We start from the raw sequence: 18892 nt of genomic DNA, 5'->3' as shown, positions 1-18892 counted from the left end.
AGTTAAGGAATCACTCACTTCTGGGGCTGGAAGAGATCTCAGAGATCAGCTTGTTTGGTCTCCTCATTTTACAGGTAAGGAAAGTGAGATTTAACAATCCTTCTAAAGTCAAACAACAAATGGGCCCCTTTCTATCGCCTCTGACCTGGTTTAAGTCTTTGACATCTCTCCCCTGGTCTACGGCACAGCTTGGTGTGGCAGATCATATTTTTCCAAGATGGTTGTGCCAATAGATCCCATTGCACCTGCTTTTCTTATAATATGTCAGTGACATTCTTCCACTGAGAGGCGGGGGTCTATGTTCCTCTCTTTGAATCTGATGGGCTGTGGTTATGGCAGGAGTTAATTTATGTGGCTTTCTAGGCTAAGTTATTAAAGGTGGTACAGCTGCTGCCTGAACCTCTCTTGGGAAACTTGACCTTGGAACCCAGCCACGATGCCGTGAGGAAGCCAGGCAGCCACGAGGAAAGGCTTCATGTCAGTGTTCTGGCCCCGGTCCTAGATGAAGTCCCAGCTGACAGCCAGCATCAACCACCAAATGTGAGTGAATGAGCCTTTCAGTCCCGAGTTGAGTGGAGCAGACACAAGTGTTCCCAGCTGAACCTGCCCAAATGGCAGACCCGTGAGCAAAATAAATGCTGTCATTGACTTAGGTCACTGAGGTTTGGGATGGCTGTTATGCAGCAATAAGTAATTGAAACACCTTGTATCTGCCTCAGTTTCTCCAAACTATTATACACGTCTCATTAATTCAACAGGCCTTTATTAGATACTACCTATGTGCTAGGATCTGTACAAAAACAGACGAGAGTTCTGTACAATACATGGACAATACATTTCAGCTGCTGCCACTGTTCCTTTGCACACAGAATAAAATCCATACTCTTTGGCCCTCTACTAACAGATCCAGCCTATTGCTCCACTGACACCACACCAAACTGTTTTGTCCCCAGATCTGATCTCCATTCTCCAGTCTCTATGCCTTTGCTCAAGTTGTCCCTTCCACCTGCAGTGCTTCTGCCCTGCCCACTCTCCACCTTCAAAGACCTGCTCTGAAACCTCCTCCCCTCGAAAGACTCTCCAGCTGAAAGTACCGACACCTCCTTGTAATCCCACAACATTTACTGCGAACTCTACAGTTTCTGTCCGCCCATCACCTCTCAGTAGACTGTGAATCTCTGGAGGAGGGATCCTGGCTTGTCCCTCCTGTCCCCCCACAGGGCCCAGTACATAGGAGGCCCCCAGGAAACATGTGACTAGTAGCTGAACAAGAATTAGAAGTCAAGTCTCCTGAATCCTAGTCTCCAACACCTTACTTGCTTCTTTTGATATCACCATGGCAGGGAAGAAGTCCCGCCAATGGTGGGTATCAGGCGGGTGGGAGAAGACCTTGGTCATGGGCTGGAGGTTGACAGGATTGCTGCACGTGGAGCTGCAGATGGCACTGAGTAGAGGGAGCTCTGGCTCCTGACTAGGGGTTTGAAGTGGGTCCCTCTCTCCCTTCCTTCTTTCCCTTCTTGCTTTCAGCAAGCCCTGAACATCCTCTTCTGGGGGATTTCTTTGATCTTCCTCTCCTCAAACCCCAGTTCATACCTGAAAACATCTCCATTCTCAGGACCCAGTTGCACAGAAAAACAAGGCCCCACTGTGCAGTCTAAGCTTCTCCTTATTCTGTGTTCCTCCTCCCGCGGGGTTTCTGAGGAACCATTCCTCCATAAGCTGTCTTTCCTGTGCCCATCTGACTGGAACTGCTTCTCAGTCCCCTGTGTTTGTCACTCCCTCTCCTGGGCCCGCCTTTGGCTGTCTTGCCTGGCCTCCCTGCAGGAGTCCACAGGGGCAGGCTTCAATTCCTTTTTCCCTCCCAGGATGTCCTGGCTCAACTCCCTCAGACTGAGCAGGAGCAGAGAGTGGGGTGGGCAGGATGTTTTCCGCAGACTTTTCTCCCTAAATTGTCTCTTTCTGGGAGCTGGGACGAGCCTATGTGTCTCACTGTCGGGACAGCCTCTCCCTCCCCTCAGTCACAGGCAGAGATGGTCCCTGAAAAGGGCTCTGGGAACCTGAGGTGGGGGGTGGGCTGAGTCTGGTGGCTGTGGGTATTCAGGTTGAGCACTTAACTCTTTTTTTTTTTTAAGTTTTATTTGGTGTCAGCTCTCTAACACTTTTTTTTTTTTGAGGAAGACCCTGACCTGGGGCTAGTGGAGGTGGGAAGGTGGCGGCAGGGGAGGCTTCTCCATCAGCCAGCTCATCTATTGCCCTTTACCTCTTTGTGCCTGGCATCTGTGGCCCCAGGAAGGATGCCTCTGGGGAGAGCTCGTGTCCATTTCACAGCCTGTCTTCCTTGTCCTAGTCCTGGGCTGTGGGGGTGGCTTAGGGGGACTGCCTTCAGGCTCTCCCCTCAGCCTCTAGGAAGTCGGAAATCTGCATTCAACTTTGACATCTGAGTGTGTGCATGGAGAGAGAGAGAGAGAGAGGGAGAGAGGGAGAGAGAATTTATGTCTTAATTAGCCTGAGGGAGCAGCTCTTTCCTGGCCTGCCTCGATGCCCAGGTGGAGGGTTGCTCTGTGCCTGATCGCCTCTCTTTTGGGAGGATCAAGGGTCCTTCTGGTTCCTTTGTCCTCCATGGGGGATAAGAGCAGAGGCCTGTCCTGGGAACATGGGCGCCAGTGTAGACAGCTGGCCAGACCACATGAGTAGCACCTTTCCTTGGGTCTGGCTCTCCCTCGCCCTTGGTCTGGAGAGAAGGGGGTGCCACAGATGTCCCTTTCCATCTCTTCTCTTCCCAAGCCCATTCTTTCTGCAGGACCTTTCTCACACTCTCAGTCCCTGGACCTGAGGGGGGAGGATACCGCACTCAAACATGAACCACCCTGGACTCGGGTCAGGCGATCCAGCAACCAGGGTGGTCTCTGGTGGGGGAGGGCCAGGCCCATTGTAGTCTGGGTTCCACCCAGCACCCAGATGGATTGAGATGTCTGATGCCCGGTCATAAAGGAGGTGCAGTCTGTGCCACCGAAGGCCCTGGGCATCTCAGAGTGCAAGCAAGAAAGCTGCCGGAGGTGGCGAGGGCCGAGGGGATGACTGTACAGGCAAGAGCCTCTGGTCTTTTTTAGCATCAGCTGGTGGAGCCACCTCCTTCTCTCCCACTGGCTGCCTCCCTGAGTCACTGCCCACCCACCAGCAAATAAAAAAGGGGTGTCATCTGCTGGCCAATGGCCCCATCTGGCCCCAGTGTTTGCATCTTTTTGCTCCTGGGTGGAAGGTGAGAGTCTGGGTAGGGTGGTTTTGCCAAGACCTTTTCCTCTGGGCCTTTCTCCTCCCAGACTCTGCTTCCTTCTCTGCCCTTTGTACCTTCCCTCCCCCCACATCCCATGATGGTGCTCCCTGGTGACAAGACCCACCCCCTTGTTCCAAGGACAGAGGCAGCTGCAAGCCCTCAGGGGCCCCCACATGGCCCCATCCATCCAGCCGGGTCTCTGACCCAGGCTTCAGGGGAGGGGACCCATGGGGCCGGCTGGCTGCTCAGCTGCCAACTCCTCCCCACCCGCCAGCTCAGCTGTCAACACTCGCCTTCCCGCCCTGGCCTTCTCGGGGCCCTGCTTGGCTGCTTAAGCCCAGGGACACCGCGCCTCAGAGACCCTCACTCAGACCCAGGCAGGCGGTGGGCAGGCAGCGGGCAGACACCCTGCCTGCCCTTGAGCATCCTCAGGCCTCCTTGCCTAAATAAGGGAGCTGCAGCTGGAGCGAGCCAGCTGGCCGGGGGGAGGGGCCTGCGGCTAGGCCAGGGTTTTCCGAGGGGCTGGGCCGCCGCAGCGCCGCAGGGCCCCGAGCCCGCCGATTGGGCCTGCATGGCTGCCCCGGGCTGCAGAGGGAGGGCTGGCCGCTCGCACAAGGGGATCCCCAGGCTGGAACCTCGCGCTCTGGGGCCTTTATTTGATCCTGTAGCTAGGAGGCCGCAACTCCTGTCAGAATGTCCCTCTCTGTGCAGGAGGGCCCCGAATAACCCCAGAGAGGGCTGTGTGAGTGTGTGTGTGTGTGTGTGTGTGTGTTGGGGGGGCGTCCCTGCTTTGGGTGCGTGCCCCTCCTCAATCTCATCCACTCTTATCTCAAATCTCGGCTGGCCTGGGGCCTCCAGATTGTCTTGCCCTTCACATTTCCCGGGTCTCTCCTGACCCTGAGCTCGTCCTCCCAGGGCCCAGGCCTCGCCCGTGTCACCTACAGCAGGCACTGAGCTCATGCTAGTACCAAGTCAGTGCCTGGCGTGGTGGGGGACCAGGGCACAAGCGACTGGCCCTCTCCCTTCAAGTCAGGTTCTTCAGCCCTTCGAGTCCGGGGGTGGGGGCGGAAACCCCAGTTCCTCCCTGGCCACCTCAAGGCCGGCCGTCGCACCTGTCCTCACGGTTCCCCTACCGAAGGGTCCCTTCCCCCTCTCAGGGCGCGCGAGTCCCGGGGGCTCCTGAGCTGAGCGAGGGGCTGGGTGGGGGGAACCCTCAGCACGGCCCAGCCAATGGGAAGGGCGGGCGCGCGGGGTGTGGGGGGGAGAGGGCGGCGCTGCAGGCGCGCGGCGGGCGGGGGCCGGAGCCCGAGGGGCGCGCGCCGCGTTAACCCTTCCGCGGCCGGGCCGAGCCGTAGGCGCAGCCCGAGCCGCGGGCGCCGGAGCGGCTGGCGGCGCGGCGGGCGGGAGCCGGGAGCCCCGCGCTCGGGCGGGCGGAGCGCAGCGCGGGGACGCGGCGGAGCGGGGCCTGCGGCTCGGCGGGGGCCGGCAGACAGGTGTGCGGGCGGCCGGGCGGCCCGAGCTCAGGCGGCTCCAGGCCGGGCCCGCGGTCCGGAGCCGGGAGCCGAGCGGGGACCCCGCGCCCGCAGCCCAGTCCCGGCCCCGCCTGTGCTCTGCCTGGCCGCGGGGTGCGGGGATCACGGCCGGGCCGGGCCACCCGAAGCCTGTGTTGGGCCGGGCCGGGCCGGGGTGGGTGGGGGCCCGCCCGGCCCGCCCATGGGCTCAGGATGCCGGTGCGGAGGGGCCACGTCGCGCCGCAGAACACCTTCCTGGACACCATCATCCGCAAGTTTGAGGGCCAGAGTGAGTGGGGGAGGGGGCCGGCGGGGAGGGGGCTCTGGGGGCAGGCCGAGCTCTCCCGAGTGTGGATGGGGGGCGTGCCCGGGCCGTGTGCATCCGGTAAGTGCGAGTCACTGGGGGGTGGGGTGGCCCTAAGGCGCTGGCCAGGGGTCGCCTGGGCAAGGCTTGGTGCTGGGGGCCGTGGGCTTGGGGCCAAGGGGCCTGGTGTTGGGGCGTGTGGCGGGAGGCTCAGGTCACACTTCCAGGATCCAGGAGTGTGTGTGACACCCTGAGTGTACAGGGAAGGGAGGTGGGATGGGAGTGTTCAGGTATCCCTAACTCTGGGTGCCTGGATGTGCATGGGGCTGTGTGGGTGCAAGGACAGGAGAATGTATGTGGCCCAAACTGTGGGACCCTCAGAGGACGGTGCATGTGGCTGTCTTGACTGTTGTGAGAGACGGAAGGCCAAGCAGGTAGGGTCATGCCTAACCTGCTCTTGGGTGTGTGGGGTGTGTATGTGTCACCCACGGGTTCCACCCTGCATGGGCAGTGGGGAGATGTCTTTGACAAGGCTACAAACTGTGGGCCCTGGGATGGGAGGGGTCACGAGCTGAAGCTGGGCTTTGAGGGTCTCACAGGCTTGATGCAGTGTCCCCATATTATTGATTTTCCTGTCCTGAGCACCTTTATGGGGATTAGAGCACCCCTAATCCTGGCCTGGTAGGGGAGGCTTCCAGAAGTGTCCCAGGCTAGGTGAATGTTCTGGGCGTGGGCGTTTGCACCCTCCCGGCATGCGTGTGTCTGTCCCTAAGGTTGCATGTGCCATGGTGGGTGTGACTGCCAAGGGCCCTGGGAGTGGGGAGTGGTGACATTCCTTGCCCATGACCCTGTGAGCACAGGACAGCATGTGCTTGTAACCGTGGTAGGGGGAGGGAGGGGTCAGTTCGATGGGCAGCATTGTCTAAAGCAGAGGAACGAGATGATCCCGAGGGGGAGGAGACTGACATGGTGGAGGGCCCGAGGTGGCGGCTTTTCTTCCCACAAGCTCCAGGAGGCTGTGTAGGCACAGGAAGACCCTGGGCTGGGATCTGGGGGCCTGGCTTCTGGCCCCACCTCTGCCACTGACTGCCATGTGACCTTGAGTGACTTCCCAGTTGGAGTCTCAGTTTCCACATCTGGGAAGGAGGGGGCCCCCAAAGGGGCCTTTCAGGTCCCTTCTGTCCCGGTATTCCAGGAGCTCATTGAAGAGGGTGGGGGTGGGGCCTGCCTTCGAAGAAACTTGCTCTTCTCTCTGGCCTGGAGTGGGGGCCAAGTGGTTTTTTTCTCCGAAGCTGGTGTGTGGCTGGTACCCTGGGCTGCCTTTCAGGTGGAGATGGAGGCCAAGTCAGGGGTCTTGTCATGTGACAGGGAGCCCTGACTCCTGGGGTTGATGGCTGCCTGCGAGTTTTGGGGGGCCTGGGGAATTGACCTAAAGATGACCCAACTTCGAAAAGTAACTTCCTGGAGGCCAGGGTAAGGGAGGGCCAGGAAGGCAGGAGGAGGCCAGATCCTGATGGCCTCAGCCTGCCTCAGGGAGCTCTTGCTGCAGCAGCCTGGGCCTTGTCCATGGGATTGCCCAGAGCAGCAGCCTAAGGGCTGTGCCCACGGGGAAGGGAGGGGGCAGAGTTCTGACTGCTACTGAAAGCCCCAGCATTAAAGGCCAAAGTGGCCGGAAACTTCTGTGTTTATAAGAAGCTTTTATCCCTGGAGCATCTTCCCTGGCACAAGCCAGGGCTGCTGCCGCCTGCCCGCTGCTCACCTGCCAGCCTGACTCCGGGAAGGCGGGGAGGGGGTGAGCCAAGGCTAGCTGAAATGGGTCCACTGGGGCACACTCCTTGATGGGGCCAAACTGAGGCAGGCCTCACATCCCTGGGGAAGGTCCCCTTTCCTGGGTCTGTCTGCTTACAAGTGGGTTACTGTCTCAGGCCCCTCCCTGGGCTTCAGGTATTCCCGGGGTTGGGAGTTGCAGGTCTCTTTCCTTGCTTCCTATGACCTTGGGCTTCTGTCTGTGACCCTCCGCTTATTCCTTCACCTTCTGCCAGACCTAGGTTCAGAAGCTGGCTCTGTGATTTACAAGTTGCAAGCTGTGGGTATGGTTCTGAACTTCTTCTGAGCCTCACTTTCTTCATCTCTAAAACGAGGATAATGATGCCTCCCTTACGGGGGGTTGACAGAGTGTTAAGCGAGAGAAAGCGGAGGGGGGGTACATCCTTGCTCCTCTTTAGCGCGCCCACTCCCCAGCCCCTGACTGCCCTTGGAGGGGACACGGAAGTTCCGGGAAGTACTGACCTGGAAGGGTCTGCAGACACTTGGGGGAGTGATTTCCTAGGGACCCCCGGGCTAAGGAGTGCTCAGGGAGCGCCCCACAGTCTAGAGAACGGGGGTCAGGAAGAGAAGCCAGAGGAGCCGGTGCAAAGAGAAGGCTGGCCGCCATCTCTGGCCCTTCCCAGGATCCCTCTCCAGGCCCAGTGTTTATTCCTCCGCCGCGGCTGCTGACACGCGTTGCTGACACCCGCCCAGGCTGGCCCTGGCCCCGGGCGCTGAGGGGGCGGCGGGCCGCTGGCAGCTTGCCCGGGGGAAGCCAAGCAGCCAGCTCGCGGGCCGGGCGGGGGAAGGGGTGCGCCACTCGGCCGGGCCACCGAGGCACCTGTGTCTGGGCACAGCTGCGTTCGCCCCCTACTGGGGGTCCCCGTCCCCGCTGTGTTCCCTGGAGTGGGGAGTCCCCAGGCGGGCGGCTGTGTGAGAAGAAAATGCGAGGAAGGGCTGGGAGCCCCCTGCTCACGTGTCCGCTCATCCCCGCCCCCCAGGCCGCAAGTTCATTATCGCCAACGCTCGGGTGGAGAACTGCGCCGTCATCTACTGCAACGACGGCTTCTGCGAGCTGTGCGGCTACTCGCGGGCCGAGGTGATGCAGCGGCCCTGCACCTGCGACTTCCTGCACGGGCCGCGCACGCAGCGCCGCGCCGCCGCGCAGATCGCGCAGGCCCTGCTGGGCGCCGAGGAGCGCAAAGTGGAGATCTCCTTCTACCGGAAGGATGGTAGGCGCGGGCCGGGGCGGGGCCGCGGCGCGGGGGCGGGGCCGCGGGGCGGGGCCGAGAGGGACGACGGTGGCCATGGGGGGTTGGGGACCGGGACAGTGGAATGGGGGCGGCCCGGGAATGGCCGGAGTCCGGGAGGGTTCTTTGAGGTCGTGACCCCAGCTGGGGCCATTGTAGAGGGCCAGGTGGGAGGTGCGGCTGAGCGTTGGGGCTTCAGGGCTGGGTCTCTTCACCTCACACACCCTGGTGGGATGGTTTTCTGGGTGGCCAAGGGGCTGCTTGGCTGTGTGGGTCTGGCGCCTGTGGTTCCTTCCTCCCTGGGCAGATGTGGACACGTTGAGCTAGGTGGGCTGGAGTTTGACGGGGCCAGGCTGGTAGGTGCGTGCGTGGACCGAGGTCGTACAAGGTCTGGCTGCAGGCTGGGCACTGACCTCCTGCCACAGGCCTATAGCTATCCTAGGGCAGCCCCTGCCAGGTGACTGGTCTGGGGAGATGTCACGGAGGGCGAGGTGGGGGAGGGCTGCACGATTCTGGTTCGCTCTCTGCTGCCCCTCTCCTGCCCCCTCTTTCTTCTGCACTTCAACTGCACCTGGCAGGAGGTGTGTACCTCTTCCCACAACTTTAGTTCCCTTTGTCTAATCTTTTGAGCATCCAGCCCGCCACCCCCTCCTGTGCCAGGTGTCTCTGCTCAGCCACCGCTCCCAGCCCAGCTGCTCTGGGCTTCCGGAGAGCGGATAAACAGAGCCCTGGGCGGGGCTGCTTCCAAACCACTCCTGCCCTGGTGGGGTGGGCTCTGCTCAGGGAGGACAGTGCAGTAGGGCTTTGGGGGGCCTGCAGGTATTAGAGGGCTGGGGAGGCGGCTACAGAAGGTGCCATGGGCCTGCCCATGGGTGCCCAAACCCTGCTACTCACCATTGGGTATCTGACAAGCGTTTATTGAACCCTGTCAGCCATGCACAGTGCTAGGATCTTGGAGATAGAGCAGTGATGGAGATAGAGAGATGAGGTTCCTGCCTGCAGGGAGCTTCCCTGCTGTGGACAGCACTCTCTGTCTCCCCCCCCCCCGGGGTAGGCCAAGTAAGCAGCAGCTCCTGTAGGCCGCTGTCCCTGTCCCTTGGAACCTCCTCTACATGCTCAGGGTTGGCTGAGGTTGCCCTGTAAAGGCTTGCATCCCCCAATGGCCCTACTTTTCCAGGCATGCACAGCCTGTGACATCACTGGACAGCATTAGAGGGGGCACTGTCGTTGAGGCCTTGTGGAAGAGAGTTTGCTCACAGCAAATGTGAGTTCTGGCTGAGAGGCAGGGACTGCGAGACAAGATGCACACTCTGAAGGCAGGGCCTCCTGTCTGGTTTTTCACTGGTGTCTCCCCAGAACCTTAATCAGAGCAGAGCTGCTCCTACGTCTGCCTGGCTGTCTAGTGCTAGCTAACCTTGGTGGGTGGCTTCTGAGTGCTGGACACCGGGCTGAATGTTTCTCTTACATTATCTGATGGAATCTTCACAACAACCCTAGGAGGCGGATACTATTTTTATCTCCATTTTATGGATGAGGAAACTGAAGTTTAGGGAAATTAAGAAACTTTCCCAAAGTCACAGTTAGAAAGTGGCAGAACTGGGAATGGAACATGTTTGTCTGAGCACAGCCCTGCCCACTCTGCTCTCCTGTCATATATTAAGAATGACACCAGATAGTTACAGCTATACCTATATACTGCATATTACTTTATGTACAATTTTATTTTGAAAGTTTGCAACTGTTGGTGTAATGAAAAGAACATGACTACATAAATCCTGGGTTCAGGTCTGACACCAGCAATGATGCAGTATGGGACAGGTTGGGTACTGCCTTGAGCCTGTTTCTACTTCTAGGGTAATGTGCCCGCTCCACTCCTTGGCCGCAGGGGCCTGAGGGCTTCAGTCTTCGCTGTAGTGTGTCTGGGGAGCTGGCCCTTCCTCCTGCCCCCCGCTGGTTCCTTTGGGAGAGGTTGGCCACGGAACCCCTTCTGCAGAGGTGCTATCGTGGAATCTGGGTGACCTTGAGGATCACTTAATCCAGCGCACTCGAGTTACAGATGGAGAAACTGAGAGGCAGAGGTCCAGTTACCAGCGAATCAGTGGAGGGACTAGAACCCAGGCCCCCCACCCAAGCATGAGCTCTTTCCCCCCTCCCAGTTACTTCTCCAAATGGGCCTGTGACCCAGAAAACCCTATGCCAACCATCTCTGCCTGCCCCCTTCCCTGCTCCCACCTAGTTTCCATGGGGATCAGGTATCTCCTGTTGGCCAACAGGCTGGCCTTGGCCCTCAGGTCACATAGGTCCCCGCTTGTCCTGGTACTTGAGGCCTAGGATGCAGACAGATTTCCTCCACCTCTCCTCCTTCTGCCTTGAAACGCTCAGTCCCTTGGGTAGATCCCCGTGGCCGGACCTGGGCTATGTGTGTGCATGTTGTGCGCTCACACCTTTGTGCCTCGGCAGAGTAGGGAGGCAGAAGTGAGGAATGCCAATGCCACCTCTTGTTTCTGTCCAGTCTTTTGTCAGGGTCTCTGCCTGGGCCAGCCAAGGGGGAGTGGGTCCCTGGGCTTCAGCCCCAGGAAGGTGGGTGGCTGGGAAGGAGGCGGGGCCTTTCACTGGCAGGCGCCACTGCCGACAGCTGTGCTGTGTCGGTGCCTCTAGCTCAGCTCTGTGCAGTATCAGGGCCTGGAGCCAGACAGCCCCATTATTTAGTTGCTGGGACTCCTGGGAGGTGGGGAGGCCGGACTGGGGGGCTGTGGGCTGGAGAGAGAGACATGAGGTGCCAGGAGCTCACTGGCCCTGTGTCCATGCCCCTTAACGTCATGGCCAGGATTAAGGTGGAATTGGGAGCAGATCCCAGCAGCGTGGGGCTGGCAGGCAGTGGCATCCCTGGAGTCCTGGGGCCTCCCGTCAGCAGCAGGTGCTGCTGGTGCACACCTGTGTTCCCGCGTCACCATGGGGGTGGGCTGTGGGTCCTTCCAGCATGGCTCCTCCTCACTCACTCCTCTCCTCTGCCAGGCCTCTGCTCTCTGTCTCTTGCGTTCTCTCTGCTCTTTGTTCCCACCTCTCTGAGCCCCGCCTCCCACCGCGCTCAGCCTGTCTGCTTGTGCCCGGGGTCTCTGTTCCTTTCCTTCTCCCCATGTCTCGGCTGCCTGCCTGGTGACTCTCTGTCCCCTTGGTTTTTATCTCCTTCTCCCTATATCTGTCTCTCTTCTTCCCTCCTTTCAGCACCCCTGAGCTTTCTACTTTGCCTCTCTCCCTCTGCCCTGGCGTCCTTCACCTCTTTGGGCTCCATCTCGAAGTCTCTGTCCAGCTCCCCATACCTCTGCCTGTCCTGGCCTGGTCTCCATGCTCCTGTGTCCCTAGGAGCCTGTGTGTGGGTGGAGATGGGGGTGTCTCTAGAGAAGAGTCTGTCGGCTTCTCCATTCCAGCTGCAGGCTGGTTGCTATGGTAACAGGGTCAGAGGGCCCCCACTGTAACAGCTGAGCTTTGGGCTGGGGGAGGGGTGGAGATCAGCGGGCCAGCCTGCTCCCCAGTGCCCCCAGTGCTTGTGGGGAGCCAGAGCCCCAGAGATGGCCCTACACACACTGGTCTGTGGCCTGCAGACTCAGACCCCAGCTTTTCAGGGGCTTGTGCAGGCATATCTGGCCTCAGTGACACTTCACACATCCCAGGCCATTTCCTCGTCTTCTCCCTGTCCCCTGAGAGCAGACTTCTCACTGCGACACTCCCATATCCCCTCTTCTCCATCACGGCTGACTCCTCCCCCAGCTCAGACACCCACGCCCTCCGTCCTCTCCAGGCTGTGGTCCTCAGGCCCCCAGAGCCGCATCAGTCTGGGTTGCTGGTAAAGCAGCCCCTGGGTATTTTGAAGTTGGGCAGGCAGGTCAGACAGAGGCTGGTGCCTAGGTGTGTTCTGTGTCCTTGAGATGTGAGCAGACCAGAATCATCCCCAGAGGAACAAGGTTAGACACAGGTAGCACTTTTCTCAGGGAGTGGAAGCCATGGGGGGCGCTCCGTCCACCTTGGGCCCTTCCGGTCACGGCCTGGGGCAGTGTGGAGTTAGCAGCAGGTTAGAGCACCTGTATGGGTGGCCAGGAGCAGGCCACTGGGCCCTGCCTCAGAGCCAGCTGCATCCCCCACCTAGCATTTTCCCTGTGTGGCTCCAGGGGCTCTGGCGGGTGGGGGTTCATTCCTGAGAAGGAACAAGGTGCCCTGGCCTGCTTGGGGGTTCCTGTCTCAGCCCCACCCCGAGGTGAGGCCGGCCTACCAGAATTGAGGGGTGTCGGCCACTCCTGGCTGACTCTGGAGTCTGGAGAGTGTTGGGAGGGTGGCTCCTCCATGTTGTGTCTGCTGTAGCCCCCGGAGAGGAGCTATGTAAATATTTGCGCAGAGAGGGCTGAGATGGGAGTAGAGTTTGACGGTGGCCTTGGTCTCTGGGGAGGGGGGCCGTGGGCAGCAGGAGGGCCAGCGTCGGGGGTGAGATGGGCTGAGACTCAGCCTCTGGTGGTGTGACTTGAGAGGTTCCGAGAAAGCCCTTTCACGCTTAAGCATCTCCCCCGAGCGTGCCTGAAATGCCTCCATTAGAGAACCTTTCTCTTGGGCTGACACTGAGCCTTTTTCTTTAAAAACACATTCTCTCTCGTCACCCCTCCTCCGTATGCAGGGAGAAATGTGGAAATATCTAGCCCTTAGTGTGAGGGAGTGTAACAGAAACTTTCCTCCCTGATGTGGGGGGCGTGGGGGCCAGCTGGGACAGGTGGTGAGTATGGGAGAGGCTCTGGGTGAGCTGCTGGCCCCCTCATGTCGCCTCCTGCCCTTAGCCCAGGGGCGCGTAGAGATCTCCACGCCCTAAACTGTGGTTGGCCCTCTCTCTGTGAATGGGCCTCTCTCCGTTTTGGTCACATGTCTACCAGACTAGAAGCACCTTGAGGGCCAGGCAGTGTCTCCTCCTTGGCCCACCATCTCCTTGCTCATAGTCTGTGTGTGATAGCCATGTCCGGCTTCCCCACTAGACTGTAGGCTCCGAGAGGGTGGAGAGCAGCCTGTCTGTTTTGTTCTCTGTTGCATCTGTGTGTCAGGTGCCTAGTGAGAGCTCAGTACATGCTTGCTGAATGAATGAATGAATGAATGAATGGGGAGGGTAGCGTGCAGAAGTCCTATACCAGGAGTCAGAGACTTGGGAGTGATTTCTGGGTCAGTTAGACTTGCTGTGTGACCTTGGGCAGATTGCTTCCCACCTCGGGGCCTCCATTTCTCCCTCTGTGGAAAACCTTAGAATAATAGAATGCCAGGGCTGGGCGGGGACTTAGAGGGTGGGGGCTGTCAGGGCCAGAGGAAGGTGGGTCCGAGAGATGTGGCCTGAGGTGGCCACTGAGAGAGCTGGGAGTCCTCCAGCCCTGTTATGTGTGAGGGACATTGTGGGGTACAGGGAAGGCATCTAGGGATGCTCAGCCTCCCCCTACTCAGAGGCCTGGGCTGGGGAGCAGAATGGGGGCAGGGGCGGTGGCAGCTGCACCAGCACACACTCGTGGTTGTGACTACACTCAGAGTTGGCAGGCTGGGACGCAAACTTTATGGCAGGTGATTGTCACGGCCCTCTGATAGGTAGGCCTCTTTGCCTTCACTTTGCAGGAGGGAAACCAGCTTAGAAAGGCTAAGGGGACTTGCCCACGTTTACCTAGCTGGTGGGTGCCTGAGTGGGAACCCGAACCCATTTTTCCTCTTTCCACTCCAGAGCCCTGCCCAGCACGGAACACAACCACACAGGCTGTCTTACCCCCGAGGGCCCTTTTGGGGTGTGATGGGCTCAGGGCCCCAGGAGACTTGGGCTCTGAGAGCTGCACTTCCTCGTAACACCTGTCCTCCCGGCTGCTGCTGGGAGAGGTTCCGCAGATAAGGTTATAGATGCCAACAAAGCAGCCTCGAGTGCCAAGGCTCATTCTGTTTGCCCTCAGGCAGGGAGTCACCCAGGTGGCCACAGGTCCTGGCCACCCAGGGCCTCAGCATCCCTGTTCCCTGGGGCGCTGCTCTGCTTGCCCTGTGCCCTGCCCACGACCCCTGCCTGCCGCTCCCTCTCCCTTCCCAGGCTTCTGCTGGCCCCAGCTCCTGCCTCTCTCCCAAATCATGGAAACCATGATGTTTGTATTATTGTTTTTTTCTTCTTTCGTTTGATTTTTTTCCTTTTTCTTTATCTCACTCCCCAGTCCCATTACCCTCCCCTTAGGCAACCATTCAAATGTACTTCCTGTGAATGTGTTGCTTGCATATGTTCTTGCAAAATGTGTATTTTGTCTGGATGCATAGGTTTAATTTATGTAAATGATATTGTGCTATGTCTTGTATTCTGGTGTTCACTTTTCTTAAACAGGAGTATGCCCTTACGTACATCAGGTTGTTACTTGACTTCTGGTCTGTAGCTTCATGTTCTGTGGTGTGTTCCCACCTCATTTTCTCCACCCTGTCTCCTGGGGAGGGCCCTCCAGACTGTCTCCATAAATCACGCTGCAGCAAACATCCTCATCCGTGGCCCCTTTTGGACTCGTATGAGGATGTCTTTAGGATGCATCTCTAGGAGTGGAAGCGCTGGATCGCATGGTATGTGGACATTGATTTCAACCACGTACCACCAGGTTGTACCTCAGCCTGGCTGCAGCCATCATTGCAGTCCTGAGCAGAGCGCTGGATCCCTATTCCCTCACATGGCTGCCACACCTGGCAGCATCCACTTTTCTAATTTTTGCCAGTCTAACTGGTGAAAGTGATATCTTGCTGCTCTGATTTGCATTTCTTTGATTTTGCATGAGTCCAAGCATCTCTCTCTTTTCTTTTGATTTTGAGGAAGATTAGCCTTGAGCTAACATCTGCTGCCAATCCTCCTCTTTTTGCTGAGGAAGACTGGCCCTGAGCTAACATCCGTGCCCATCTTCCTCTACTTTATATGTGGGACACCTGCCACAGCATGGCTTGAGAAGCAACGTGTAGGTCTGAACCTGGGATCTGAACCAGTGAACCCTGGGCCGCCAAAGTGGAACGTATGAACTAAACCGCTGCGCCACCGGGCTGGCCCCCCTGAGCATCTCTTGATAGCCTTTGGGTTCACTTTCCTGAAAATCGCCCACTCAGATCCTTTGCTCGCTTTTCTGTTGAAGCTGCTGTCTTTTGTTCTTATTGGTTTGCAGGAGCTGCTTGTGTGTTCTAGAAATACAGATGCATCCAGTTAAGCATCCGATGTGTATTCTGGATATTAATTCCTGCTGAATCAAGATATTGCAAGTGTCTTCTCCCATTCAGTCATCTGTTAAATTTATTCAAGAAAGATACTTAATTTTGATACAAACAATTCATGGATTTTTAGCTTTGTTTGTGCTTTTGAAGTTCTGTTTAAGAAATGCTTCACCATCCTGAGCTTGCAAAGGTCTACACTTTCTTCTATTAACTTAATTGTGCTACCTTTCTCATAGGTCTCAAATCCATCCTGAGCCTACCTCTGTCTGTGGTATCAAGTAGGGATCAGGTTGTATTTTTTTCCGTGTTGTGAGCCAATTTTCCCAACACATCTAGTAAACAGCCTGTTCTTTTCCATTGATTGGTGGGGCCACCTTTATCATAGGTTCATTTCCCATATATCTGTGGGTCTGCCTTTGAGCTCTCTGTTCTGTTCCAAATATTTGTCTGTTCTTGCATCAAAACCACATTAAAAAAAAAAACCTATAGCATTCTGTATATCTTCGTTTCTAGAAAGGCAAATCTTCCCTCTCTGTTCTTCTTTTCAAAGGCTGACATAGGTATTTGAAGACCTCTTCTTCTTTATAAACTTTAGAGAAAGTTTATTGAGTTCCTGGAAGGAAAAACTCCACTAGAGTCTTGATTGGGATTAGATTGGTTTTATAGATTAACTTGGGGGAGAATTGACATCTTTATAGTATTTGTCCCAATCCAAGAGGCTAGAGTGTCTCTCCATTTCTTGGATCATTTCTGTATCTTTTATTAGTTTAAAGTTTTGTTTTATTTTTTTCCCTATAGAGGCCTTGTGCATTCTTGCTCAATTCCCAGAGACTTTATAGTTTTTGTTGCTATTATGAAGGAGATCTTATTTTTGACTACCTGTTGTAATAGTTTTATGCTGGTGGAGAAAAATGCTATATATTTTGTGGGCTGATCTTGTATCTGGCAGCCTGGCTGAACTCTCTTATTAGTCTAATTGTTTATCTGTTGATTTTATTGGTTCTCCTGGGAGATGATTCTATCATCTGCAAGTAATGCTGGTTTTCTCTGTTTACCTTTGGGTCATTGTCATATATTTTGATGCTGGAATGTTCCATCTGACTCTCCAAGAGGCTTAGACATTCACTTGTATTTGTCTATCGGAGCGTTCTGGTGTCCTGTGAGGTAGACGGCTCTCGGTTTAATGATTGAGAAGCTATGGCTGGCTAGGTGACCAATGGGAGAGCTGGAATTGGGATGGGGGATGGGGTTCTCTCAAGGCGTCCCCAGGCTCTCTGGGGTGTGCTGGGAGCCAAGATGGGAGCACAGTTCTAGAAGCTTGCAGAGCCCTGGAAGAGAGCAGGGGCCCTAGAGTGTCCCCTGGCTGATTGTAGCTCTGGGTGCCCTAGCTGCCCTGTGACAGGCTGTGTGGTGGTCACAGTAAGGGGGGCTAGTAGGTGGCTGAGGCTCAGAAATACCACACCTGTGAGGGTCCTGCTCTGGCCCCCTCTCCTGGATTCCTGGGTGGTCAGCCTCCATGATCCATGCTAACTTGCTAACTGTTGACCAGATTTAATAGCACTTCCGTGAAGGATACCACCTTGATTCTCATGGTGGTTCTGACTGCTGTCTAGCCTCAGGATGGGTTTGAAATGGGCAGATTATGTTGTGAAAGGACAGTCAGTGTCCCTGGATCTGAAAGGGAGCTTAGAAGGTGGGGAGATGTTCCTGTCCACACCCGCCATAAGCACAGGTCACCACCCTGAATCCACGATCGGTCCTTCGACTGCTTACCCAGTACCTTCCTGGGAAGCCAGCCCAACCCTGGCCTCAGGGCTCCGACTCTGGGGGAAAGGAGGATGCTCACCCCGGAAGTCAGTGTACAATTATCTCCTAAATCAGGGATATAGTTTTAGAGGAGTTCTCAACGAGAAATATCCGTGTGGACCTGATCGAGCAGTCAAGAAAATGTTTGTAGAGGGGATCCTGCAGGGCCTAGAGGGATGGGAGGAGTTGGAGGGAAGAGGAATGGGGGCCGTGGGAACAGGAGGATGGGATGAAGCTGGGGTACCCCGGGGGGCAGGCACTGAGGCCAGGCTGCTTGGGACTCGGCATGTCTGTGTGTCCGGGCATGGGAGGCCCACCTGGGAGGGCAGGCTGAAGGGTCTGATGTGGTTGGGAACAGGGGATTCTGAAGGATTCTGAGGGGGATAGAATCCAGGAAGTAGGAGGAGAGAGGTAAAGTGTGGTGACCTTGGGGAGGATGGGGATGAGAATAGATCCAGGAGAGAGAGCAACTTTGCCCCATCAACATGGCCTTCTTTCCTCTTCCAGGGCTTCTGGGGAGCACGGAGGGGCATGACTCCCAGTTTATAGACAACAAGGCTGTGTCGCTGGGGGTCAAGTGGGGCTGGGCCCCAGAGCTTTTCTAGGAAGAGCTCTTCTCTTGAGGCCTTCGCAGTGGTCTGGAAAGATGGTGTAGGGAAGCCACATGCCGTGGGTTTGGGTGGCGGTCGGACGACTGCACGGGTTCCCCTGAGGCCCTCTGTAGGGCTCTCTAAATCCCTGGGAGGTGTCAGGCTGGAAGGGCTGGTGGAGGTGTCTGTCTGGAGGTGCTCCTTCTGTGGAAGTTGGAGGCTGGATTGGGGCTCCCCAACTCCTGCCCTGCAGTGGCCGTTCCCAGGGGAGTCTGCATCAGCTTCTGGAGGCAGGAGCATAGGATTGGTCTCTCTCTCTCTCACACACACACACACACACACTCACATGCACACTTGAGCACGTGTACTCATTCACTGGCTGGCCTCTCAGGCTCACCCATTCTGTCCCCTGGGCCTGCAACGTCCCTGGCCTTCCCTAGGCCCCCTGGCTGCCCCTAAGAGTGGTGTTAGCGACATGGTGGCCCCCGGCCAGGAGCAGCTCCTGCTGCATCTTCCTGTCGCCGCCACCAGGCTAAATATAACCTGACACTGCACAGCCCTGGGCTGCTGCGGAGACAGCCTCTCTGCCTGGGGGCGGACAGGGCCAACTGGAGCCCCAGCCTCCTGCCCTCAGTGTGACTTTGGGCCCAGATCCTCCTGCTGGGAGCGAGGCAGGGAGGCAGCCAGGGCAAGGATGGCTGCCTCCCCGAGGTCACCTTCCCTGCAGGGGCCCGGCACCCTGCCTCGTTACAGCTCTTGGTGCTTCCGCAAGGCCATCTGTCATCTCGTCTGGCACCCAGGGCGGGAATCACTTGTCCCTGCAGTACCCACAGGGAGTATGAAGCTCAGAGAGGTGGGTGACCTGCCCACAGTCACACAGCAAGAGCCCCGCTTCCTGATGGTTGAGGCAGGTGAGCTCAGCTTCCCAGGGCTCCTCCCTTTGCCTGGGTTATTTTTTCTTCCTCATCTTGGGCTCTGAATCGGGGTCCTGTTGACTCCTTGGCTCAGGGGGGCAGGTGCTAGGCCTGTCTTGTTTGTGTTGCCCCAAATGCTTCATATGCAAGTGCTCGGTGGATATTCATGGGGTGAAGAGAAGAGCCCCGGTGAAGGAGCTGTGACGACACCTA

At 57.2% G+C, this 18892-nt stretch overlaps 1 protein-coding gene and 1 long non-coding RNA gene across 6 annotated transcripts in view; one reads left to right on the top strand and one right to left on the bottom strand.

The window, feature by feature from the left end:
• Positions 1 to 4628: 4628 nt before the first annotated feature.
• Positions 4629 to 18892, top strand: part of KCNH2 (potassium voltage-gated channel subfamily H member 2) — a 33522-nt gene continuing 19258 nt past the window's right edge. Inside the window, exons 1-2 of one of the 5 annotated variants that reach the window (XM_070616790.1) lie at positions 4629 to 4767; positions 7897 to 8127. In XM_070616790.1, coding sequence (XP_070472891.1) covers positions 7998 to 8127 — 130 coding nt within the window. In that variant the 5' untranslated portion in view covers positions 4629 to 4767; positions 7897 to 7997. Of the gene's footprint in view, positions 5075 to 7896; positions 8128 to 18892 lie in introns of all 5 variants that reach the window. The other 4 variants (XM_070616787.1, XM_070616791.1, XR_011539326.1 and 1 more) reach the window with 4 other exon arrangements.
• Positions 9839 to 11582, bottom strand: LOC139082947 (uncharacterized). The gene is made up of 2 exons (XR_011539325.1): positions 11466 to 11582; positions 9839 to 10210 (listed from the first exon to the last, which is right to left on the bottom strand). It is a non-coding gene; the product is annotated as an uncharacterized lncRNA (long non-coding RNA).

This window comes from Equus przewalskii, chromosome 4 (genome assembly GCF_037783145.1).
Source record: "Equus przewalskii isolate Varuska chromosome 4, EquPr2, whole genome shotgun sequence".
Lineage (NCBI taxonomy): Eukaryota > Metazoa > Chordata > Mammalia > Perissodactyla > Equidae > Equus > Equus przewalskii.
This window is presented reverse-complemented; position numbering and strand designations above follow the sequence as displayed.